Genomic DNA, 25932 nt, shown 5'->3' with positions numbered 1-25932 from the left:
CTGGGTGAACATCCTTGAGACGAAAGCTCCTCCAAGGTGCCTATTTAACTGCTACGTTACGTTTGAAGGAGGATAACCAGTTCCTATATAGGGCTACCAACATGCCCCAAACTTTAGATGCTGCTCTGTCCTGAATGTTTCCAAAGGGAGTTTTTTCACTGTCTATCTCCTCTGTCTGGATCTTTAGTAGAACAATTATTCTTCCAGAGCCTGATATTTTGTCACCATTAGTACTTGGCTTCCCAACAGACTTGCGCTGTAAGTGCCAAAAATGCCACCACATGTTATACTAATTCTTTGGCAAAGTCTGTTAATATTTGGCAGAATACTTGCTCGTCCCAGCACAATTTATTGTCAACATTTCACTAGATTCAGCAACATTTAACAGAAAAGAGTTTGGCAGCCCAAGCATATATTTCCCAGACAACTCAACCCTGGATGAGAAAAGGTAGTCTGCAACCTCAGAGAAAAGGTAGTCGTTTTTTGTGTGTGTTGGTTGACTTGTGGTGAATGTGGAAAAATTCTAGTGAAGACAAGGAAGTTTGTAGTTCTCACGAGGTAGCAACTCGAAGTAAACCCTACTGGGGAGCTGAGGGAGCTACAGCCAATGTAGGAGGAGCTAACTAAGGAACTACAGTCAACATGAACATGAAAACACACAAAACAGAAAGTTATGGGGGGATTTTGTTTGTTTTGCAACAACTCCGCCATTTCTGTGCCACAGCTCTGCTGAGGAAATACAGCCCTGTAAACTGGAGAACTTGACGAAACACAAAAGAAAACACAATTTCTCTATATAATCAGACTATTGTCTTGACAAGAGGTAATTAAGCTGGGAAGAATTAAGGAGTGAAATCTGCCCATTAACACTTTTAAAGCTTCTTGTATATCTGATACTCAATAATTTATCTGGCAGTATTCAAAAAGGAGGGTGTACATTATAACTAGTGATCAATACCAGCTGCCTATGTTGGGGAAAATTCACTGACTTCATCAAAAGACGCACTGTGTCATATGCTAGCTTGGCAGATGTCCAGTAGACATTCACTGCTTTGTATGATTGCCTGTTGGTTAGCTGCACAAGTTTACCATGAGAAAATGTCAGTCTTTTGCTCTGTTAAAGTCTGACAAGAATTAGCCAATTTCCTGTATTTTCAAAATTTGTTCTGGCACTAAAATTATTGCCGTATTATACAAGCTAGTGTTTGAGGTTTTTTTGTTTGTTTGTTTGAATGTAATAACAAGAACTAGAAAATGAAGGTTTATATGTTTGTTGTTCTCTAATAAAAAATAAATGAGACATGCTGATATGATTCAGATTTTATTTTTAATTCTTTAATACTGGAAATTGAAATTGTTCAACACACATCTTAATACCTTTAATATAACTAACATTTTCTATCTTATTAAGAGCTACAGTGGGAAGGTTACCTGTCTTTAGAAAGTATCTTGTACAGAATAATGTTAAAAGTATGAAATGTGTCAAATAGTTGAATACATTATTATAATTTATACTGGTGTGTGCAGCTAGATTACATGAAAGATAGAGTGTGCTCATGTGTATGTGTATATGCAAATATGTATGTGCCTCTGTGCATGTGTTTTGTGTACATATATACACAATATCTTTAATATAGCTGCCTATAGTTTTATATATATATATATATATATAGTTTTATATATATATATATAGTTTACTGCATATATATATTGCACTGTAAAGAATAAATCTGCATCATGTTGGGTGGGAACTTAGGCAGGCTATCACCAGGATCATGAGCTGGAGCCATGCCCCTTGGTTTCAAAGCAGCCCTGTGGTGGCTGTGAAGAATAGAAGAATATATATAAAATTCTTCAATGGCTGTGAAGAATATATATAAAACTATATATATATTATACTATATTATATATAATATATATATTCTATATTATATAGAAGAATATATATAAAATTCTTCAATGGCTGTGAAGAATATATATAAAACTATATATATATAAAATTCTTCAATGGCTGTGAAGAATATATATAAAACTATATATATATATATAACCAGCCTTGCATAATTCTACTTGGAATGAGGTCTTTTGGTTTTGGGTTTCTTTGGAAAGGCAAATAATTTTCTTTTTTCATTGTCACCAAGCATCATGGTAAAGTATGATCAAAGAGATTTTGTGCCTGAGCTGTTAAAATGTTATGGAAAATGTAGCTGAGATCAGTAACCATATATGGTAATCATTGGGGCCATTATAATTGGTGGCCCTGCCTATTAGAATCCAGATACCTCGGGATTGGGTCCTACCGCCTATAGAGCAGAAGTGAGAGAAAGACTTCAAAAGGTTGATGCAAGCCCCCCAGAATTCAGATATGTATCTAAACCTTCTGAGGTCTTCCTCCTGCTCTTATTCATGTACTGTCCTACATCCCAAGCACATCTTCCTCCTGAAGCTCAGCTCTTCTTTTTTGATAGCCTCTAACGTGGTCCTACCTTTAATGGAATCCATCAGGATGCTCCTATTTTCTCAGTACTGTTGTGGATGGCTAGTCTCGGTCTTGTGTGCTCTGTGGCTTACCTGAGCCACAGGCACCGCAAAATGCATTTCTCTGACTGCAAGGAAAGCCCCAAACTCACAAGATAGCAATCAATCCAGGAGAGAATCCATGAACTACAGAGGTGCTGAAGTGACTTATAGGGGAGGAAGGAAGTCTATTACACACAGGGGTAAACATCCCAGTTGTCTTGCATCTAAAATATTTTGAGCAGAAGTTCCCTGTTGTTCTTATTTTATCTGAGCTGCTTCACCCATTCTTGCTTATAAATGTCATGGGTTCTTGCCATGAAACCAAAGAAAGGGTTAAATCCTGATCTGGCTGTTACAGGAATGCTAAGCAAAGCATCCTTTGCTCCAAGAATCCTGTGGGCCCCCCAGGGCAGAATTCCTGGAGGATGCACTACTGGGTATTTTGTACAGCAGCTCTGCAAGAAACAGCCTCCTGGCTACCTTGTGCTGCCACCCATTCATCTACTCTAGATATTCATAGTGCACCTATTATCATGGGATCTGACCAGGGATCAAGGGTCAGGAACCATTGCTGCTGTTGTCTCATTATTATACAGATTAAATAGCTTTCAGCTTTTATTTTAAAATGTGTTCAGAGAGTAATTGCAGGAGGCAAATATCATGTAATCATTGTGCTATCTTTTCTTCCTCCTTCAATAGATACATTCTCAGGGCTGGATATGGATGTGACACCAACTCCAGAGGCATATGTGATCTATGACGAAGGTACTGGTTGATTAGGAAAGTCCTTTGCAAGTGCTGTGTGGTCTCTCCCCCCCCCCCCCATCCCTTCAACATTGCACTGTAAAGAATAAATCTGCATCATGTTGGGTGGGAACTTAGGCAGGCTATCACCAGGATCATGAGCTGGAGCCATGCCCCTTGGTTTCAAAGCAGCCCTGTGGTGGCTGTGAAGAATAGAGGCTTCCAAGGGATTTAAAGTGGAAGTAACTCTCAGCCAGAGCAGTGTAAAGGAAACTTAGGCCCAGTATTCTCAAATCATTGAAGCATTTTCAGCAAATGCGACAATGGGTGTGTCTACACTGCAGTGAAAGGTGTGATTGCAGCACATGCAGACATATGCAAGCTAACTTTTATCTAGCTAGCTCAAATAACAATAGGAGTGGAGCTGCAGAAGGATGACTAGTAGCACAGGCTGGAGAGCCACACTTGGGAACCTGGGTAGCCTCTGCTGCCTTGGCTTCACTGTTATTCGAGCTACAGTCACACCTTTGATTGCAATGTAGACCTACAGAATGTTTGAACAAAGGTGATCTCCAAAATAGAGTGTCACAAGTGGTCCGGTTGAGAACTGATTCTCTGTTACCTCATTAATGTGCTTGGATGGATTACATCAGTGGTTCTCAAATTTTTGTGCTGGTGATCCCTTTCACACAGCGAGCCTCTGAGTATGACCCACCCCTTATAAATTAAAAACACTTTTTTTTATATTTAACATTATTATAAATGCTGGAGGCAAAACAGGGTTTGGGGTGGAGGTAACAGCTCACGACCCCCCCCCCAAGTAATAACCTCGTGACCCCCTGAGGGATCCCAACCCCCAGTTTGACAACCTCTGGATTACATTAATGTACATCAGTGGGGGATCAGGAGTAGTGGATCTCCATGCCACCCTGCCCCTTTGCCCCTGGCCCACCCCACACCCAACTTCCCCTTACATCAGTGATGGAGGTGGCTTAGTGGGTAGCAATGCTGCCTCCTTCAGCATCCTACCAATGGAGATTCCCCTTTGACTTTGTGCCACATAATATTGCATATAAGCAGCATAATGTAAATTTAACAGATGGAAGAAAGTGGCCCAGAAAGACCTTGAATTTCTGTTATTTTAGAATCTGCCTGCTTATGACTCAACTCTCGACCAAAAAAGGCATTTTTCAAAGTGACACTTATAAAAGCAGGACTGAGGCAGTGTCCTTTAGCTTTTCTGTTACAGAATCCAGCCCGAACCAAAAATCAGCAAAGTTGCTGAATTAATCTAAAATAGAAAATAAAGCTGCTCTGCACGCACTAGGAAGTTGCAGTACTGCTACAGATTTTCCAGCTCTCTACAGCACTGCAAATATATTCTGCATTCGTCCTTTTTACACCTATTCTGTATTTAGAATCTAAGTGTGCACACGTGAATGAGATCAAATACACCTTGAAAGATTAATCTGCAGAACCCACAAGGAATTCAGACTAAGATGCATAAAAAGAGGCAGAGAGAGAGATTTTTATAGAGCTATCCCAGTGCATTGTTCAGGCCTTTTGATTTAATAAATCTAAAACTTCAGCTGAAGAGGAAATATCCACTGCCAATATTTAAATGATCAGTATTCTCAAGAAACATCCTATTCTAGATGGCTAGAAATGCCTTTGTCTTCTGCTGCTCTGCCCCTTACAGTTCTCATATTTTTGCTTACCCTCCCCATGCATTAACCTAGCTAAGACAGACTTTAGTTAAACCCAAAGCTTTTTAGTAATAACTTTGCGGCAGTATTTATAGCTGTACGCTAATAAAATTGTACTTGGTGAATGCAACCCAGGGATTTTAAACCATACCAGAAAAACATTTCAGAGACTCAGGGAAAGAAGAGAGAAACATTTGAGAGAAATACTTACTAGGAACTGAGCACAAATGTCTCTGGTGAATGTTTGTTCTCATAGATTGACCAAGACATGTAGGATAAAATCCCCCCTGGGGAAGAAAGGCCAGCATGAGGCCTAGCCACCACCTCAATCCCATGTAATTAGGGTTTAAGTGGGACTTCCAGAGTAAACAGGACTTTTTCTGGCCCTCTGCACAGGGGTGACTTTCACCCACCGAGCACAGAGAAACTATACCACGAGAAACTGATAGATTCATCTGGTCAGATATTCACTGTGTCAGGGCCGTTTCATTTCATTCCAGTGGTGCAAGCTACACTAAAGGTCCTGTCCCAGCTGCAGAATGATCCCCCCTGTGTAGGGAGGCTCCTCAAGCAGTGGAGAGCTCCTGTAGTGATTTTCATGCCACCTCCTTCCTGCAGTTGGCATAGTGGGGAATAGCTGGGGGGGGAGGGGGAAATGGCACAGGGCCAGATTCTTTTGCTGTCAGTGTCCCCTGGTGGTCATTGGCAGTCAGTCTAAGCCTTTGTGTAGCTCTAACCTTCACCAGGTTACCAGACCAGTGCAAAGGTGGCTTACAGCCCCCCCCCCACCGCCCCCACCCTCTGCAGCTGAGGATCTGGCCTCAGTTTCTGAGCTGGCTTATCCTCAGGTTTGCAGGGAATGAGCGTCAGCTCAGAATCTTGCCATACAAATGTGTTCATTTATCATGGTAAATGTTACCTGATGAGTTTGCAATGAATTCAGCTGGTGATCTTCTGTGTTTCCTTATTCCCTGCTCTTCACCCCTAGGAGACAGCAGGGTGACTATAGACCTCAAGACTTTTAGAGCAAAAGGAAAAAAATCCACTTCCTTGACCTAGACTTCACATAATAACACCACTAAAAAAGCACAAAAATAACCAATTCCAATGGCTGCTCACTGGAGGGTATGGAGATACAGAGAGAGAGAGATATTAATGTATAGATTTATAATTTGGAGGCATTCTGATAGCATGACAAAAACAGTTATATAAGAACCATAATGAATAGACTAGATCAAACCTTTCTGAAAAGCAAGCACCGTTCTCTTGTGAATAAGACCCTTGATGCCAAATAAGTGCAGTGAGTCAGGCTTCTCTTTGAATTTCTGTCAGTTTGGATTTCAAATTAAAGTTTTTTGTTTTCCTATCTACTTGATTCTTTATTTTCTGATGTCCTCTTACTCCTCTCTTGCAAAAGTATTATTTTCCCCATGAACTGGTGCATATGTTTATTGTATCTGACACGTATGCGTATCTCCTGTTGCATGTCCCACTCAGTTTAATATCATTAGGCGTTCCATTAAAGTCAGTGGCAGTTTTGCTGTTAACTTTAATGGGAGCGGATTGAGTTCGGTGGACGACTTGTATAAGTTATCAATATACACATATTTTTTTAAAATGCATGTTAATTGCTTGAGAGAACAGACTCACTTCTTCCCTCTTAGTTCCTTTTAAATCAAACCTAAATCCCTTCTTGCACTATTATTTTTATAGTTAGTAAAGTGAACTAAAGAAAATGGAGGCTTTCCTCATCCTTATTTTGGTGCAAAGACAGTCTTTGTTTTGTTTAGTTTGCTGTAATCCCTGGGAAGAAGAGCAAAGCATGCTCTCCTCTGACTTAAAAATCAATAAGGAGTGTGTGAACCCTGTGATGTGAAGTCTGCTGGTGAATGTTGCGTTAGTTTTCTCATTATAGTTTGTAATGAGGGAAACTACAAGTTCCCTTTCAAGTTTAAGCCAGTTTAACATGGAATAAGTTAATGTTGTCAACTCTTCTTTGTGTCTTCTGAAGACTATGAGTTTTTTGAGAGCACTTTGCCTCCCACCACTACCATGATCACTACTACTACTGCTGCTACTACTACTACTACTACAGAAGCAGTGCCTGAGACAGACTATCCAGAGATCAGTGTTGCCGGCTCCGATCCTATGTCAGAATTTGACTTAGCTGGGAAGAAACGATTTACAGGTGAGCTCAGTACTTGTTATATTTTTGCTAAATAATAAGATAAATAGTCCATGTTCTAGCTGCATTGTCCCGTCTGGTGAGAAGACTGTGCACAAATCTGGCTAACAAGTCACAACTCTTCTTGATACTGTACAGTGTTTTGAGAGATTATCACAAGATAAAGACAAGTAGCAGCACTTGGAGGTGTATCTTGATCTCAGACACAAATTAAGCCAGTTTAGTTAAACTGGAGCAAACCCCTTGTAGACACTTTTTTTATTTCAGTTTAAGAGGGCTGTACTTCAGTATAGCTTAAATCTGTTTCCAACTGATTTAACCAAAATAAGGCCAGGTCTACATTAAAAAAAAGTTAAGTCAACCCAGCTATGTCGCTCAGGGGTGTGAAAAATCCACACCCCTGAGTGACATAGTTAAGTTAACCTAAGCCCTGGGATAGACAGTGCTAGGTTGTGGGAAGAATTCTTCTGTTGACCTAGCTACCACCTCTCGAGGAGGAGGATTAACAACAGTGAGGGGAGAACCCCTCCTGTCACTGTAGTGATTGTCTACACTGCAGCAATGCAGCTGTGCTGCTGTAATGGTTTAAGTGTAGACATACCCTAAGAGTGTCTACTCTGGGATTTGCTCCACTTAAGATAAATCAGTTTAAATTCAAAGCTTAAGTAAAACTCGTGCAACTCTCCTTGTAGACAAGCCCTCCAATGGGAAACCAGGGCACCGTTCTCTTCTGTTACACCAGTGGAACCCCATTGAGATCAGTGGCATTGTACACTGATATATCTCAGAGGAGAATTTGTCTTGCCAGGATATTTCATTCGGAATGTATAGTGTGGGAGAATAAGTAAATGGAACAAAGTCTTAAATTGAAACCCCTTTGATAACTAAGAGTGCTAATATGTTTTACATCTTAATAAACATCTTGCTTTATTTTGTAATTGTAGAAAGAAACAATAAGAGATGGAGCTGAGCTAAAAAGTTTGGATCTGCATACACAGGCCAGATCCTCAGCTGGTGTAAATCAGCAGGGCTTCAATGACTTCACTGTAACTATTGTTATTTATACCAGCGGAGGATGCTGTTCTGAGACCTCATTGAAGTCTTGGGGGTACACAATAAAGGTTGGCAGAACTTGGACCGAGAGTCAGTTCAGCTGCAGGACTGGGAGAGCAGGAAAGGTGGCTTAGAGCCACCTTTGATTCATGTCATCCTCCCAACATACCCACCAGCTGTGTGGAGTTCTGCTCTGGAGCAGCTGAGGATTGAGCTCTTGTTTACCATGGTTTGGGGAGTAAAATACTTTTCACATAAACCAAAACTTTTTCAAATGAGTCTTCAACTCCTCCCTGTCAAAACCTGACGGTATGTTCCCGTTCTTTTAGCGATCATGCGTCTCAGTCTGTTTAGATTAGAAAGCCTTGTGATGGCTAAAATGAAGTAGATTACAAGCTCTGGGCAGACTCCCTGTGAGGAGGGAAATCCAATAAGATAAACTAAGAACATTTTTTTATGAACACTTCAGGACACGGGGGGGGAAATATTATCCTCCCAGGGAACTGTATTATTGTAACTAAATAAACATTTCCAAAGGCGAGCATTAGAACTCAAACTGTTTCTTTAAATGTTACAATAACTGTGGGCATTGTGCCTCTGGCTCCATGTCCCCTATAGCCTTCAGGTGTGACACTGCAGGTGAGCCCTTCCTTAGTTTCCCTCGATCTGGATATAGATAAGTCCAAAACAGACCTGTGCATGAAAGAACACCCGCTTCAGAGGATTTCATTTATTAACAACAAAGATTAGCATAAGCACAAGCAAGACCTCGTTCAGGTGCCCCCCAGGAAATCTGCAGTTTCACAGTGAATTCAACTAACTTTTTGCTCCTTTAGCCACGGGGCACTCTAGACCAAGCCCGTCCTCTGGACCCAGGGCTTCTAAGTTGCGGCTGCTCCCTTCCCTTGGAGAGCAGCCTCTGATTCCTTTTTTCAGGATGGCTCTGTTCTCTTCACCTCAAGAACAGTCTCTGGCTCCTTCTCCCAGCTTACTCTGGTAGCCTTCACCCAAGGAACTATCTCTGTCTCTCTGGAGTCCTCCCAGTTCCTTCTCCTAGGCTACACTTGTTCCTTCCCTGGGAGGGCTGACCCTCCCATCAGAGCTTCCTCCTGGGAGTCGTCTCCCTGGTTCTCTGAACTCAGGCAGCCCTGTGGTAAGGTTGCAGGTGCTTTTCTACTAATTGACCATTAAACAGCCACCTGGGGGCAACCAGTTAATCCCAAGTGTGTCTTCAGAGGGCTGTCATGGGCAGGCTAGGTCCTGATTCCCCTTAACGGTTCAATTGCCCCATGACAATGACCTTTAATGCAATAAAATTACCATTTAGACATTTTGTGAATTAAGTACAGTTCTTGTCACTATAAAGCGTAAGTGTAAAAGTTACCAGTTACTAAACCAATACCTGTACATTTCCATAGTCCAAGAAACTTGGGAATTAGGGGTTGATTTTAATATTAGCAACCAGTTCTCAGTATTAAATAACCATAGTGGGAGAGAACCATGCTACATTGGTTTCACTGCTAAATATCAGTAATTTGTTTCTGTGATCTTTAGCACCCCTCCCTAATGGACCTCACTACCACATAGAGACAAGTAACTGCTTACGCTAGTACGAAGGCGTCCAGTTTCCAAAGCAAGGGCTCTGCCATGAGATAAAAGGACCACAACTCTGTTACTTAAACTACATTCATTAGATAGGGTGACCAGACATCCTGTTTTGGTTGGGACAGTCCCCTTTTTAAGCCCTGTCCTTGACATCCCAACCTTTTTGGCAAAACTGGGCATTTGTTCCATTTGCTTTTACCAGCTGATCATGAGTTGGCAAGAGCGATGGGACAAGTTGCCCAGTTTTCAAACTGTGGGGTACGGAGGAACATTTGGGGTGGGGGGGTGCCCAGTGACACCAGGCAGCTTGGGCCAGTCCTGCGCGGTGTCCCGTTTTTTGCTTTAGGGACATTTGGTCACCCTATCACTAGAAGAACAAGTACCAGTATTTTACTTTCTGTATTCCTTAGGCAAAACTTCAGTGGGGTTCTCAGGACAAGAACCTGGTTGTGGGTATGTAGGAGAGGGAAGAGGATAAAGAGAGGGGATCCATGCAGGAGACAACTAGAATGGGGCAGGCTGCAACACCAGGGCCAGCTCCCCAGCTGCTGTAAATTGACGTAGTCCCATTGAAGTCAATGGGGCTATGCTGATTTATACCAGCTGAGGATCTGGCCCTCAAAATGCAAGGGGGAGGTAGGGGCAGCTTTAGCAGGGGTTCCAGCATTCAGTTGCACTGACAGAAATCATGAAACTGAGGGTGCAAAGACACACTGCTGGGGGAGAAGATACATTCACTCCTTTGCACAAGAAACTCTGTGGCTCCATAGCCTGGGTCTGGCATCATAGTGATGCTGCTCCCGGCCACATCCCTGCACGATGTTGTCAGAGTTGCACACTGCTACAGAAGCCTGAAAGGCAAAATCTGCCAGAGGGAGCACTGAGGGGGTAATACCCCTGTGTGTCTCTGTCTCTAGGCACCAAGGAGATGGGGGCGTGGCGCTGGACTCATGGCGGGGACTTGCCTTGCTCTGAGCAGCCAGGTCCAGATGCTGAGCCACTGCCCCCCAGGTGGGGTCTCTCTTGCTGCCGTGAGTGCACACACTGGATCAGAAGGCTACGTCTGCCACCGGGGAAAAGGGACTATCTAGGTCAGCCAGAGGAGCTCCAAACCCAAAGTGGGAAGGTTGTGACATGGGAAAGACCCTGCCTCTACACTGTGGGCCCTTCCGCCACACATCTACATGTGCACACACACACAAAACTTTGACCCCAAAGACAGGTTGTAAGCCTTAATTTTAGAGCAACAACACTGAGTTAATCAAGAGCCGCCCTCCTGATCCTTTATAACATAGACTGAAATGCACCAGACATGGTTATTCCCCATCAATTGAAATCCTTACAGTAACATAATTCCCAGTGAATATTTGTCATGCTTACAGTTTCCATGGTGCTCTATTTATATGAAGAGTAATAGCACTCCAAGAAGTTTCCAGACAGTTTACAGATTTGAAAGCGTCAGTGAAATGGCAGGAAAATATACAAGATGTACAAGCTGGAAGGTCAGGAAATGAATGTCTAATTTATTTTATTTTAAAAAATAAAATAAAGCCATTTCTGCAAGTGCCCCCCGTTTTGGCCGGGTGTGAGGAATATAAAAAAAAATTAACCTTGTGTTTTCTCTACAGGAAATTGTCCTTAGCTGTAGTAATCTGCCTGTCTGTACAGACTTAAATAAATGCTGCTTATCACTGTCTCTTCCAGCTCCTTATGTGAGTTATCTCAACAAAGATCCTGCAGCTCCCTGCTCCTTGACAGAGGCATTGGAGCACTTCCAAGTGGAAAGCCTGGATGAAATCATACCCTATAATCTAAAAGAGGGAGAGCTGCATCCCCGGACAGTCCCTTACAATATCACAGTGGTGGCAGTGGAAGGCTGCCACTCCTTTGTCATTGTGGACTGGGCCAAACCCCGACAAGGAGACCTGATAACAGGTACGGTAACAGAACTTTCCAGCCCTGGCTGTCACCCTGGGGATTTTGTTGTCCTGGGTGGGATTCATGAAATCTATGCAGAAGCCAAATGGGAAGGTTTTTACCTTAATCTGAGCTAATTATTATTGATAACTTTTCAACAATGTTAACTCTCCATTACCATACAGCTCCCTCAGAAGGAGGTATTAATTGCCTTCTAGTCAGTGAGAAAGAGCTTCTATGTCATCTGTCAACACTGTGCCGATGCCACTGATAAGCATATATTAGTCGTGGTCTTTGAAAGGGCTTCGCCTTGCTGCTGTTTTTGTGCCTGTGGTTTTGAAGTGCAAATACTTGTGGGTTTATTTTGTAGCATGTAGACTCTAACACTCAGATTGGCAGAAGCTCTCAAGGAGTTAGAAGGTTTCAGGCCTATAAAATTTCCTGCCGCTGCAATATGGGAAGCCACATTTCAAAATCAGTCTCTTTATTTTCTAGCACCTCCCTCTTCTAAATCTCTGAAATCAGTAGTCACTCTCTCAAGAAGACTAAATGGGTGGTCGGGGTGGAGGGGGAAAGGAGGATGGAAAGTTATGGAAAATACAGAACAGTTTTTCTTGTGGTTTGCAGATACTGCATGCCACAATAGCAATATTAATGATCCAGGCCAGAATAAAACTGATTCTGTACACAAAGAAATATTGTGGAGCTTAGTAGCTGAGTGAAAAGAGAAATTTAAGCTTTTTATATAAATAAAAACAGTTAAACTGAAATGGAGCTGGTTAACTCCTGTGGAACACATAACCCAAACTATGTTGACTTTATTATAGTTAAAGTTTGTTCAAATGCCAGTCTGACATACTGCGGTTGGTGGTTAAACAAATACATTAAACTGGATCTTTTCCACTGTCTTTAGAGCACATTATATCAAAAAAAAAAAAAGTAAATTGAAATACAAATCTCAAACCTTGCTAAAAAATTAGTGAGATATGTAAATAACAAAAGTATTTGAGATGATGCAAAACCCACTTGACAGCAGGTCAGATGATTTGGAGTCAGAAACTGACTGCGCTGTTGTGTTGGTTTTCACATTGTTGCTGTTGTTGCTGAATCTCGACCAACTCTTTTGCTGGCAGCCCCTCTGCAGAGGGGCCAAGAAGTGAGTGATCATGAAAACTATGCTAGCCTTATATCGTTGATGCGCAGTGGTGGGGGAAGGCAGGTAAGCTTCCACTGCCAGTGCTGTGCCTGGTCAGTGGATAAATAAAGGATTTCATTTTTCAGTATTATCTGAACACTGTTCACTTAAAAAATCACCCACAATGTCATTAATTATGTTAATTTCAGAGCAATATGTCACATAAGTTATGTCTGACCATGTCCGATACATCTTTTTGCCTTCCCCATGTTTCATGAAGCACTTGCATCTTGGCACCTTTTCTCTGAAATGACCTGCTGTCTTCCTTTTTACTCTTCTCGCAGCCATGCTTCATATTGTTCATTTCTATAATATAGCTTTGTCATCATGTCTTGGTCTGGTACTCTGAGATTGTTAAAGGCACACTTCAAAGGACTTCTAAATAATCAAGCTTATGCTCCCTTTCCCCTCTTTCTGATGAATAAAGAGGGCATGAAAGATTTTTCTGGCTTTTGCTCATGAATTTTTGCTGCATACTTTTTAACCAACCTCTTTCATTTGGGATAGAATGAAAAACACATTTTTCTTTATGCCTAAGGAAATTTACTCAAGGGGGAGGGGGGAAGAAATTCTAGATGTTCAAAATCTTTGTTCATAGCCCCAAAGTTACTAGTCATATTTTTAAATTTGTTACCAAATTAACAAGTCCACATAGGCTCTCGCTTTCCCTTTTTTTTCTCCTTCAGCTGGGAATTGACTGAGCTAGTTTAGTAGAGGATTGATTTTTTTCCCCCTCTCACCCCAGCTTGATCAAAATTTCAAGAGAACCCACAGGTGTGCTGGCTTGAAGCCAGAGAGAAAACTATGTAATACCGATGCAGAACAGAATGTAAACAGTGTTCAAGGTTGATTAATGTCGCTTGAGTCAATGGAGAGAGAAAGCGGAGCTGTGTCACTTTTAAACTGAAAATGTCAGTCAGAAATGGATATGCTGAGTACTTCTCAGACACTTTGCACGTGCTGGTAGCCTGGAACTTGAGTGAGAGGTTGACTGGTACAGTACCTATGAATTGCAGATCGACTTTAAGGAATGTTGCTTCTCAATGTGTGTACAGCGTGATATCTACGTATAGTATACTCCCATTTATCTGAAACCCTATTAGCTAAACCCCTTCCTTGCCGCTCGTGTATTTCATGCTGGGAGACAAAGAAGGGATTCAGATAACGTGGAGGTTAGTATGATAGAGCAGAGGAGAAGGATGGTGTCAACCTGCAGCAGTGCAAGGAGCCCTCTTTTGTCCTGCTGTCACTGGAGTGAGCGAGAAGGGCAGAGCAGAGACCCCCAACCAGAACTGCAAGGAAGAGGAGGACGAGCCCTCAACTGCAGGGGAGGCCACCCAGCTGCTGAATGCCTGAATGGCCCCTGCCCTCTTGTTTATCCAAAGTCCGTATCCCCCATGCTGTTCAGATAATCAGGAATATACTGTATTGGCTAATGGGGATGTTCGGAAATGTGAGTGACTTTAGCCTGGGATTTTCACAGGAGCCCAGGGGGAGTTAGGTGGTTGATTCCCATTGAAATTCAATGGGAGTTGAGGCCCTGACTCCCTGAGGCTCCTTTGAAAATGGCAACCTTGAAGAGGACATCATGGACCTGATTGTATTGCTGCACTTTTACACAGTGTAACTCCATTGATTTCAAGAGAGTCACACCAGCATGAAACTGGAGTCATGCCAAGGAGAATCAGGCCCAGCAGCTGACAGAGTTGAATTATTCTATTTCTGCTGTTTTTCTTAGAGTTTTTTCTTTTTCTGTTTAAAAGCCTGATGCATATTAAATACCAATGCAGGATCTTTACCAATGTTGGAAACTGTTCTTATTCAAATATAGGGCAAAATCTTATTGTCTGAGCTGCACTCTGGATCTCTATGGCTTATATTTGTACTTGATCCTCATGCAAAACTCATTGACCTCAATGGGATTTCCATGCAGTGTTCTAATGCGGAATGTTCAGTCTGCCCAGTGCAGAGCTGAGATTAGCATTTGCTCCAGAATGAGTGAGCATGAAACATATAACAGTATTACCTTGTAGAGTGAGTAATAAGTGTGCTCTTGCTCCCATTAACGTTAATGGGAGTTTTACCATTGACACCGGGAAATAATAGTGGGGAAACAGATTGGTCTCCCTCTGTATAAAATGTTTTCACTGGAGTAATTACCAGCAAGATGTTGGAGCTATACCAAGACTGAGTTTGACACCTCAGGGCAAATGTGCTACATCCACTGAAGTTAGTGGAGCTATACAAATGTACACCAGCTGAGGATCTTCCTCCTCATTTTAAAATGCAACACATTTTAAAGTAAAATAGTGGAGGAAGAAGTTTCAGCCTCACCTTCTACATTATTTTATACTAGTAAATTTGGGTCACAATTGAAGTGTTATTTAAATACAAAGGTCCAGTTCATCCCTGGTTTAACTCCATTGACTTCAATGTAGTTACACCAAAGATGAAAGTGGCCTAGTCCAAGCTATGTCTCTGAAAAGAAACAACCAATTTCCTTGGAAAAGTCAACAACTGTATAATTTCAAATAGCACTTCTAAAGAATGCAGATACATAGAGGGACTGAGAGAATAAAGGGTAGGTTTTGTATAGAATTTGTCAAAGTAGCTAAGCTTCGAGGTATCGTTGATTGAAACGTAGAACCCTCATTGGCTGATCTGCTTTTCTCTCTTCCATTTGCAGGTTACTTGGTTTACAGTGCATCTTATGATGACTTTATAAGGAACAAGTGGTCAACCAAGACTGCAGGGGCTACTCATTTACCTATTGAGAACCTGAAGCCAAATACAAGGTAACAGTTTGGTCTATTCTTCTTGAATACTGTTGTTAATTTAAAATAATTTTCCCTAGTTGTTAGTCATTTTGGTGGTCTTAGTAGAATTGCACAAATCTGCCAACAAATCTAGACCAAACAGAACTAATCAAATCCAATTTTAGAAATCATGCATCTACTTATAAGTACATAAGACATCACATTGTCTTTGGGTGGATGAGCAATACATATTAACTATACTGATATGTTCATCAATATTGGCATAAAAAGACTTGGCCCAGAAATGAACGTGCAGGTTATATGCATAATCCAAGCATCCTGTTCGGGGTGGGGGGGCGGGAATGAAAGTCAGGAGCCTTGCTTGCATCATGCTACACGTTGGCTCTATCAGACAAATGGGAGAAGTGAATTACAAAGTCAAGGGCACATATACAAGCTTCAGAACATACATGTGAAATATGGTAGGGTTGTGGGTGAGTGTATATTGCTGCCTTATTCACTCCTGGTTGTAGATCAAGGGTTTGCGATAATCTATAAAGCTCTATGGGAGGGATTTTCAAAAATGCCTAAGGGTGCTAGGCGCCCAACTTCCACTGAAGCTCACTGGGAGTTGAACATCCAACTCCCTTAGGAAGTTTTGAAAATCTCACCCTACATGATTGGGATTTCATTAGCTGAAAGACCATCTCTCTGTTTGGGGGGCTTGAGCTCATAGGCCCTAGGTTTAGCCACTGGGGGCTTGTGGCAGGGTGTTCAACTCTAGAATTCACTTTCCCTGTCTGTTCACAGTACAAGGCCCCTGTGTTTTCTCAAAGGAGTGACTTGAGATGAAATGGTGCAGCAGTAGCGGCACCAGACTTAAGGTTGTGTTACAGAGTTCACTTTAACAGGAACATTAAACCTGTATTTTGTAAAGATCTAATTGAAATGGCAAAAACCAAAGCATAGCCTATAAACATGGAGCACTATTTGAACATTTCATGGTGGTTTGAAAAAAAGTGAATTGATACAGAGAAAATAATAAGTGTTCAGAATTATCTACATTGACAGTTTCCTCAGTGGCTAATCTCACTTACTTTGTATCCCTGAAGCAGCCTGGAACTTGTCCTTTCGCCATATTGTTGCTCTCTGTGTGCTGATTTCTAGAGTATCAGTTAGGCCCAGTCTACACTTAAAAATTAGGTTGATCTAAGTACATTTCTCAGTGCTGTTTAAAATTTCATGCCCTGAATGCCATGGTTGGGTCAACCACACCCCAGATTTAGCTGCAGCTAGGTTGACAGAAGAATTCTTCCATTGACCTAGCTACCACCTCTCAGAGAGGTGGATCAACTGTTTCTAATGGAAAAAAAAACCTCTTCTGTTGATATAGAAAGTGTCTACAATGCTACAGCAACATAGCTGCAGCGCTGCACTGTGCAATTGTAGTGCTTGTAGCATAGACAGAGCCTTATACATCAGTAGTGTTGGTCTATAATGCATTTTATAACATTGTAGCCATAATGGAAAATATGTGTTCCCAGGCAATCCCACTGAATTTGGTGACAAATCTGTAATGGCACAAATATAATTACTCTCTCCAGGGCTGAGTAGACAGGATGGGGAGAGAAAGAGATAGAATGACTCTCTCATCAATGTCCTTGTAGTCCAAGGAAAAGTTTTCTGAGCTGTGAAAGAGGAGGCCAGGCATTCAATTCTCACCTCTTCTAACTGATGTTTTAATTCACTGCCTTTATTAATGACTAAGACCATGAACCCCAACCTAGGAGATGGTTAATGAAGAGCTGTTGAACACTCTCCATCCCCATCCATTATTTGAAATAATTTATCAGACTTAATTATGAGTTTATATGAGGTCACTGGAGGTCTCTAACCCAACAGCTCCAGATTTTATTGACTGCATCACGCTGCCTTTCAGAGTGATTAAACCAGTTTTGATTATCCTATTTTTAACCACTATAAACCACACTCCTCTCCCAGCACTAGGAATAGATGGCAGGATTTCTGATCACTGGTATTCTACTGCAGATTAGGAAATAGTGTGTAACGCCCTTGGGAAAGTGTGTGTCAAGTCCTACTCCGGCTACTGCTCTACTAAAGGGCTAACAGTTATTCCTCTAGCTAAACTAGGAAGTGTCTAAACTAGTAATCTAAAATTCATGGGATTCACACTCTGCTTGTAATCTCTTTTGGAGGCATGGTATGGTTGTATGTGATTCATGCAGCAAGAAGACCTCTTTAAAACAGATTTTATACTACGATCATCTGTAAATTGAATCACCAAAATACACATTTCAGTCCCTTGTTGCACACTTTACTTGAGTAACCCCCATTAGTCAGTGTCCATTGTGCAACCCCCACAGAGCCTCATCCATAGACAATGTAAATCCGTGACAGCTTGCAATTTGCAAGCCTGCCTCTTTAGCACAAGCAGGAAAGAGTGATATTTTTAGTTCTTGAGGACAATGATTCAGTCCCTGGTGTTGGTCACGATGGTGATGGTTATACAAGTAGGTTCCTTAGTTTGGCATCTTTGTAGGTTAAGATGTACACTTCATATGGGAAAGGATGGGAGTCCCAGAGGAAAGGGGAGTGCAATAGGCAGGCTTGCTGGTGTAACACAGATATGCACACCCCACTGCTGCAGCTGCTCCTGGCTGTATCTAATTGCCAGAAGTCCATGAAAGGCTACAGAATGTTCTTCATGGAGGTTCCCTCTGGCTGCCAGCTTATGTCATCACTGCTCAACGTGGAGTGCTGCTCTTGGTGTACTTACTGTCAGTAACTTTTAAACAAAGCTAAACTGTTGTAGACATAAAGAACATCCCAGCCTCCCACGCTCTTCAGAGGGATCAGCGTTGTCAGGAGCCGCTTCAGTAGCACAGTTTCTCCCTCTGATTTTCAGGCCGGTTCAACTCAGGGAGTTATCCACTGAAGTATCCCAAACCCGTATAAAAACACTAGGAAATCAGCAAAGAAAAACTTCACTTGGCAGCAATGAAGGTTGCAGAAGCACACACCATCCACCCAAACCCTTACAAGAATACAAATAAGACATTAATGGGAAAGATTTGTTCATTCCTTTCCACCTTCGTATTGCCTGCAATGTTGTCGATGACCCACACTGTAAGGCTTTCACTTCTATCTCCCAACAGGCACCGAAAAGCAGAATGTACCCCATCTTCAAAAACCTGAGCTCTAATGCAAAACATTAATAGTGACTTCAGCAGTTATAAGGCAGCATAACTTCCCACATGCATGACATATGTGACAGCCAGAATTGCCAATCTGTTGAGAGAATAGATATAAAAAGTCTTTGAGGTGACTGTAAGGTTTTAGAGGGAGGTGAGGCACACATTATGTCAGTGGATTTCACAGCTGTTTGTTAGACAGAAGTGGAATGTTGAGACTAAGGATCCTGGGTTCTAGTCCAAGGTTCTGAGGGACATGTACTCTAGTGGTTACAGACCCTTCTTCCCCGACCCCTGTCAACCTAGATCCCTTCTGCTTCTAGCTCCTCAAGCCTGTCCTTTTCCCACTACCATCTTCCCTCAGCTCCCAGTCTTCAGTCTCCCCACCCTCAGCTCCACATTCTAGTCCCCTTCTAGTTCTTTGTCCCAGTCCCCCTCTTCCCAGTTGGCTCCACATCCCAGACCTAGTGCTCCATCTTCCTCTGGCTCTTCATTGCATTATGGCCTTACCCTGGCCCCTTTGTCTCCCCACTCTCTACCCTCCAGGCCTACCTCCTCACCCCTCTACATTCAAGTAAAGCTGCTTCCTTCTCCTTCTCCTCCTCCTCCTCCTCCTCCACACTGCCTGGGCACCAGCAGGGTGAACCCTGAAAGCATCAGAGATACCATTTTCCTGCTCTCAGTTCCAGTGCCCAGCATCAGAGTGGCTCCTGGCTGTCAAGAGCATCCATTGCAAGGAGAATTTTGCTGAGATGCCGAAGCTCTGAGTTGGAGCATGCTCTGTACAGATGGAATCTTCAGTGAAGTTAGCTTCCACATTCTTACACATCGTTATTGAGCAAGTGTGAACTGAGATGTTCAGAAGCTCATCCCGTGGCCAAATTTGGACAGTTTTTCACAAGAACAATAAAAGTCCCATCCTAGACACCAGGGCAAATTCAAGTGTCTTGCAGTGTATATTTCCATAACACTATTCGGAGACATGGCCTCCATTATGCACTTTGCCGAGGAACTTTGTTTTAAAAGATGCATCTAGCGCCTGTAGGTGTGGCAAAGGGATCCTTTTCTATAAAAAAAGTTGTCTGCCTCAGCCAATATCATTTACATATTCCAAATTCACAAACTGAATTGACTACATATTTTTTGTCTTAAAAATATCTCCATAATTGCTGCGTGGGAAGTACATATTTGAGAAAACATGAACTGGAGGAAGAAATTAGACTGGAAACTATGTGTTCACATTAGTGTGTGAATTTTATGAGAAATCTCTAATTAAGTAATATATACTGTACACCAATGTTGATATCAGTGCTCAGAATTCCATATGAGAGGCTGTCACATTATGCAAACTAGGGCATGTACAGCATATGAATCCGGGATCAACTTCAGACCAAGATTTAAAGCTGTTGTCACACCCTCGGTAGCATGGTTGGGAGAACCTCAAACAGCTCAAAATTCTATAGTATCTTAGAAATTTTCTCCCATCATCTTAGTGGGAGCAGAATCAGGCTTCATGTGACATGAACAAATGAATCTTAAATCTATCTCAGAGGCACAGCTCCCCTGTCTTGCTGCTCCTCTTCCCTCCGACTGCCCATCAGCCTTTCACAAAAGATGCTGGGACAAGTCAGTTTTTAGCAGAGTGCTTTCCACTCCAACTCCCTTTCTGCACTAAAGCACTTTTCTCTGCCTCTGCGATCTCTTGCTCAGTGCACCTAGAACTGTGAGTTGTGTTACCGCTCTGCCACAGCAAGAGTGAGCTTTGTTGCAACTAAGCTATGTGTCAGCTCCCCGACACACCAGCTTGTCTGCCTTGCCAGCATACTCTTCAGGACTCTGCCAGTGCAAACCTTGCCTGGCAGGTAACGATCAGTGAACCCCAACTCCTGAGTTCCCCAGAGGTGTCCTTCTCAGTGTCCAGTCCCTCTTACTGGACACTCACAGAAGTTAAGTTTGTTTCATCCAAAGACACAGAGCACACAGCAGCCTGTTAGCTTAGCTGAAGACTATCACTTATTGCAATATAACAGCAGTGAGATGATTTTGTAATAAAACAAGAAATAAGTTTAAGTGCTTTCAAGTGAGAGTGAAAGAGATATGAAAGGGTACAAACAAAGCTCACTTTCTAGTGACTGCAACTTAACTTTAGTAAGTTACAGTCTTTGTCTGAGCAAGTTTCTCACCTACAGGCAGTTCCCAGAGACTTCAGTCCCCTGGGTCGAAGGATCCAACTTTCTCAGATTTCAAGTGCTTTGTCCTCTTGGGTCCCTTGAGTGATAGATGCCAAAATGGTTTTGTTTCTGCTTATTTTTCCCCAAGTTCCATTGTCTCTGTATCTAGAGCCAGTGAGGCTTCCTGGGGGTACAGCTTCCATCCCCCATGGCGTGATCATTAAGTGGATGTCTCCCACTTGCTAGTTTGATGGCTTTGTTTACCTTGTATGTACATGTACTTCCATTGTTTCTGGCCTTGCCTTGCTCAATTTACATTGGAGACAGGCAAGCTGGCGAAACAACATTCCTTTATCTAGGACAGACTGGGCTTATCACTGCATGCCAAACACCTTTTGAGATCATACATATCTCACAGAACAATGTTAATGATCAGCATGTTACCAGTTCGCATATGACACCTTACATGACACCTTTTAGATACAGGTTATGACAACCGTGAGTTGGAGCAATGTCAGAGCTGATTTGAGTTATGATATGCCTCTGCCAGTTGGCATTGAGGGACTCCCAGAGTCACAGCCTCCAGGTCCTCTATCACCTCCCCTTGTTCCTCTTTTTCCTCAAGGCCCATCTTTCTGATCCCAGATCCTCTGCTACTAATTCCAGCCCGTATTCATACTTGGTCTTTCGTAGGAGGATCTCAAAGCACTTTACAAACATAAGTTAAGCCTCAGCACCTATGAGGCAGCTAAATATTATCCCCATTTTATGGATGGGTAAACCTAGGCACAGAGGTTTAGATTCACAAAGAATCTAATTTTTAGGGGCCTAGAAAATCCCTGGGATTCACAAAGCCTGAGTTCGGCACCTAGGCTCCCAATCCCCGTACAATGAATGGGGTGGGGGCAGGAGAGACACCTCAGAATGGGATTCACAGAAGCCAGCACACTAGGAGACTCATTGCCTAAACTAGCTAATGGGAGTTGCCAAGCCAAGGGTATGTGCTAAGCCCTGCCTCTCTCAGAGATAGGGTGGCAGCTCCCTCTGCTTGGGATTCTCAGAAACAAATGATCCCTTGGGAACTGGCACCCACACTCTATTTACAGGAGGCAGGGTGGGAGGAAGGGGAGGAGATGAAGAAAACTTACCTCGTAGCTTTTAGCCCAGTGGTTAGGGTACTCACCTGGGAGATGTGAGAACCCTCCCCCGACCCAGTTCAAGTCCCCTGTCTGCCTAAGGGGGAGAAGAGATTTGAACACCTCTCAAATGAGTGCTCTAGCCAGCAGGCTATGGGGTATTCTGATGGGGGTGGGGCTCCCTCAGACTCTCTTGCTGAAGCTGTGGCTAACTAATTAAAAAAGTCATTGCAGCAGGGGGACTGTATCCCCCGCGTTAGTGCACTGATCACCAGGCTGCAGAGTCAGTCCCTTGCTTGCTCTCTCTCTGGCCCACTGTTGAAGCTGTTGCATTCTGGATAACTAGTGAAAGAATCCCACTGAAGTCATATGAAGGATCCATTAGCTTCAGTGGGATTCAGATCAGGCCCCAAGCCTTTAAGGCTCCCTCTGCCCTCCTTTTTATATGCCGTGTGTATGTGTCTGAGATCACTCCATGTGCTCTAGAAGTATAAAATAGAACTGAAACACCGGTGATGTGTTAGTTTCATAACCCTGCAGAGAGTCATGGTAAGGCATTTCCTTTGGGAGTAACTTCAGCAGTTGCCCTTGAACACATCACTTTTTTGCGTTATTCTGTGATGACGTATTTCCATAAGGAAATTAATTTTTTACCATGTGTATATTCATAGTCAAACATGACCTTGCCTTTCCATCTTGCCAGCCCTGGCAGTGCTCCGAGAGGGTCCTCTCCCTGCCTTTCCCCCAAATCATTCCATCGATGAGGAGAGGGGTGGAGCCAGCATGTATTGATGCTCCCCTGAAATCTGCAGGAGTCCAGGCCCCTCTAGCTGCAGGTCCTGTGTCCCCACACTGGTTCTGGGATCCCCTGCACCTACTGTCCCCCAGCAGAAACAGATCTGCTCCCCTAGGCCATGCTGCCATCAAAAGGAAGGTTTCACAGGAAGCTGCAGAGGAGATAATGCAGCCTCCAGCTACAGTCATGTTTTTGTTGACTTTTCACAAGGTTTGGGGGGTGATGGGACATAGAATCATAGAATCTCAGGGTTGGAAGGGACCTCAGGAGGTCATCTAGTCCAACCCCCATGCCCCCATCTTACTGGTAGAAAGGCTAATGAGCACCCCTGCACTCAGGCAGTGCCAGTCAGGTGAACCTGCAGCACATGCTCCACCTGGAGAAAGGGAGCTTAAAAAGATAAATCTTGCCACAGGAAAGGGGGGAAGTTTGCCCAGGAGGAGAGGTGACTAGGGAGTGTCAGTGAGCACCAGTAGCAAGCGATACCAGCCTGGGGTAGTGGCTCGCCTCCCCTCCCCTCCCCTCCCCTGTTTTGGAGGCAGTCTGACATTGCAAGAGGCCCTGTAAGGCTGCTCCCAGCCAACAGTCTGTGGTGGGACCTGGAGAGCACTGCCAGGGACCAGAGGTAATGGGACCCAAAACGGATCCTGAACTCCTGCTGGGAATAGGAGTGGGGGCTCCTGTAGGGGATCCAGGGGCAAGAAACTGAAAGAAACTATGGGCACGCCCAGGCTGAGGGTTGGCTGGCTGCATGGTTGAGGAACTGTGCACACCTCCTTTGATGCCATCCCCCCCAAAACTCTTCTATTCCCTTCCCACTTGCAGATCTTCAGCCCTAGGGAGGGCCCTTTGGGGAGTCTGGGACAGTGTCAAGCACCCCTGGCACATTGGAAAGTCTGTGCCTGTGGGAGGGGGACTGTAGTCTTGTTGACAGGGAGTCAGGAAATCTGGGTTTTGTGCTCAGCTCTGCTGCCAACATAGACCCTGATCCAAAGACTGCTGAAGTAAATAAGAATCATTCCATTGATTCCAACAGGGTTTGGATCAGGCCGTTGCTATGTGACTTGGGGCAGTTCACTTAGCTGCTTTGGCCTCAGTTTTCCATCTGTGAGTTGAAGATTGACTACACCCCACCTCACAGTCTTTATTCAAGCCTAATTTAATGGTGTCCAGTTTGCAAATTAATTCTAGTTCTGCAGTTTCTCATTGGAGTCTGTTTTTGAAGTTTTTTTTGTTGAATAATTGCGACTTTTAGGTCTGTAATTGAGTGACCGGGGAGGTTGAAGTGTTCTCCGACTGGTTTTTGAATGTTATAATTCTTGACGTCTGATTTGTGTCCATTTATTCTTTTGCGCAGAGTCTGTCCGATTTGGCCAATGTACATGGCAGAGGGGCATTGCTGGCACATGATGGCATATATCACATTGGTAGATGTGCAGGTGAATGAGCCTCTGATAGTGTGGCTGATGTGCTGAGGTCCTATGATGGTGTCCCCTGAATAGATATGTGGACAGAGTTGGCAACAGGCTTTGTTGCAAGGATAGGTTCCTGGGTTAGTGTTTTTGTTGTGTGGTGTGTGGTTGCTGGTGAGTATTTGCTTCAGGTTGGGGGGCTGTCTGTAAGTGAGGACAGGTCTGTCTCCCAAGATCTGTGAGAGTGAGGGATCCTCCTTCAGGATAGGTTGTAGATCCTTGATGATGCGCTGGAGAGGTTTTAGTTGGAGGCTGAAGGTGACAGCTAGTGGTGTTCTGTTACTTTCTTTGTTGGGCCTGTCCTGGAGTAGGTGACTTCTGTTAGTCTCGAAGGTGCCACAAGTACTCCTAGATTCTCATAGTTCTCCTTTACCCTGGGAACCAAGCTGGAAGCCCAGGATTTAAGGAACACATATCAAGCTTGTTTTCAGTGTAGTGATAGCCTGAGCTTTAACTCATGTTTTGCCTCAACCTGATTCCCTCATCACGTATACAAATTTTAAATGGTGCTTTCAGCTCAAGCTAACTGGTTCCTCAGGGGATGTGGATGGACGCTTTAGTACTGCTGATGCTGGAAATAGTAATGCAGTGGGGATGCACCAGCTGAATTCTAATGACTCATCAACGGTTAATCTAATCGCTCTGTGTAACTCCAGTGCTGTTTCACGTTGTAGTCCCTCTCATCTGAGTGGAGTAACTCGAGTGTACTAACTTGAGCTAACTCTTGCAGTAAATATAAGCCCCCTGGGTGCCCTTGTACCCCCACCCCCACCCTCTCAGCTGTGCTGAACACTCCTTGGCCACAGTCAGGAAGTGAGGCTTATATTTAAATCACTGGCAAATATTTCCACATTAAAAGTCTTGGGTTAGGAATGAGGAGAAAGCACAGCTTTCCTAAATTCCAGCCTTTCATGTGGCTTTCTTTGCCACAGTGTGTATTTCATTTGTGGACATCATGTAGCCATTAATTACATTCAGAACTGTTTGCAGAAAACAAGAGTGGACCAAAAATTGCTGGTTTCTGTCAACAGCGAAAGAAAAGAGTCAGATGCAGCAGAGATACAGGGCAGATCCTCCTCTGGTGCAAACTGTCATAGATAGTGGAGCTGTGAAAGTTTATACCAGCTGAGGATCTGCCCCATGGAGTAGAGAAACCCCTGAAGTCTTCAACATGGATGCAGCATGCTGGTGTGAGGATAACTGAGAACGTGTCAACTTTTGTTAAACTTAGACCTTCCCTTCTTGCTTATAAGGAGAGAAACATGTTTCATACCGTAAGCATGACTAGTGGAGGGGAGAATTGGCATCTGATACACTTTAAATTATCACAAAGGGCTAATGTTAGGCTGAAGAATGGCTTTTTAATCAAGTCATGATTTCTCTTGTTTCAGCCCCATTTATCTTCCTCCTTCTGCTTGTTGGAATGCTCACAGATTTCAAAATATGTAACCAGAAATCACATGG

General features: G+C 43.2%; 1 protein-coding gene across 2 annotated transcripts in view; it reads left to right on the top strand.

Moving 5' to 3' along the window:
- The window catches only part of FNDC1 (fibronectin type III domain containing 1), a 78018-nt gene that overhangs the window by 35249 nt on the left and 16837 nt on the right, over positions 1–25932 (top strand). The window contains exons 7-10 of one of the 2 annotated variants that reach the window (XM_039533022.1): positions 3220–3285; positions 6982–7158; positions 11518–11748; positions 15612–15720. In XM_039533022.1, coding sequence (XP_039388956.1) covers positions 3220–3285; positions 6982–7158; positions 11518–11748; positions 15612–15720 — 583 coding nt within the window. The remainder of the gene's footprint in view (positions 1–3219; positions 3286–6981; positions 7159–11517; positions 11749–15611; positions 15721–25932) is intronic. The other variant, XM_039533020.1, reaches the window with a different exon arrangement.

This window comes from Mauremys reevesii, linkage group 3 (assembly GCF_016161935.1).
Source record: "Mauremys reevesii isolate NIE-2019 linkage group 3, ASM1616193v1, whole genome shotgun sequence".
Lineage (NCBI taxonomy): Eukaryota > Metazoa > Chordata > Testudines > Geoemydidae > Mauremys > Mauremys reevesii.
This window is presented reverse-complemented; position numbering and strand designations above follow the sequence as displayed.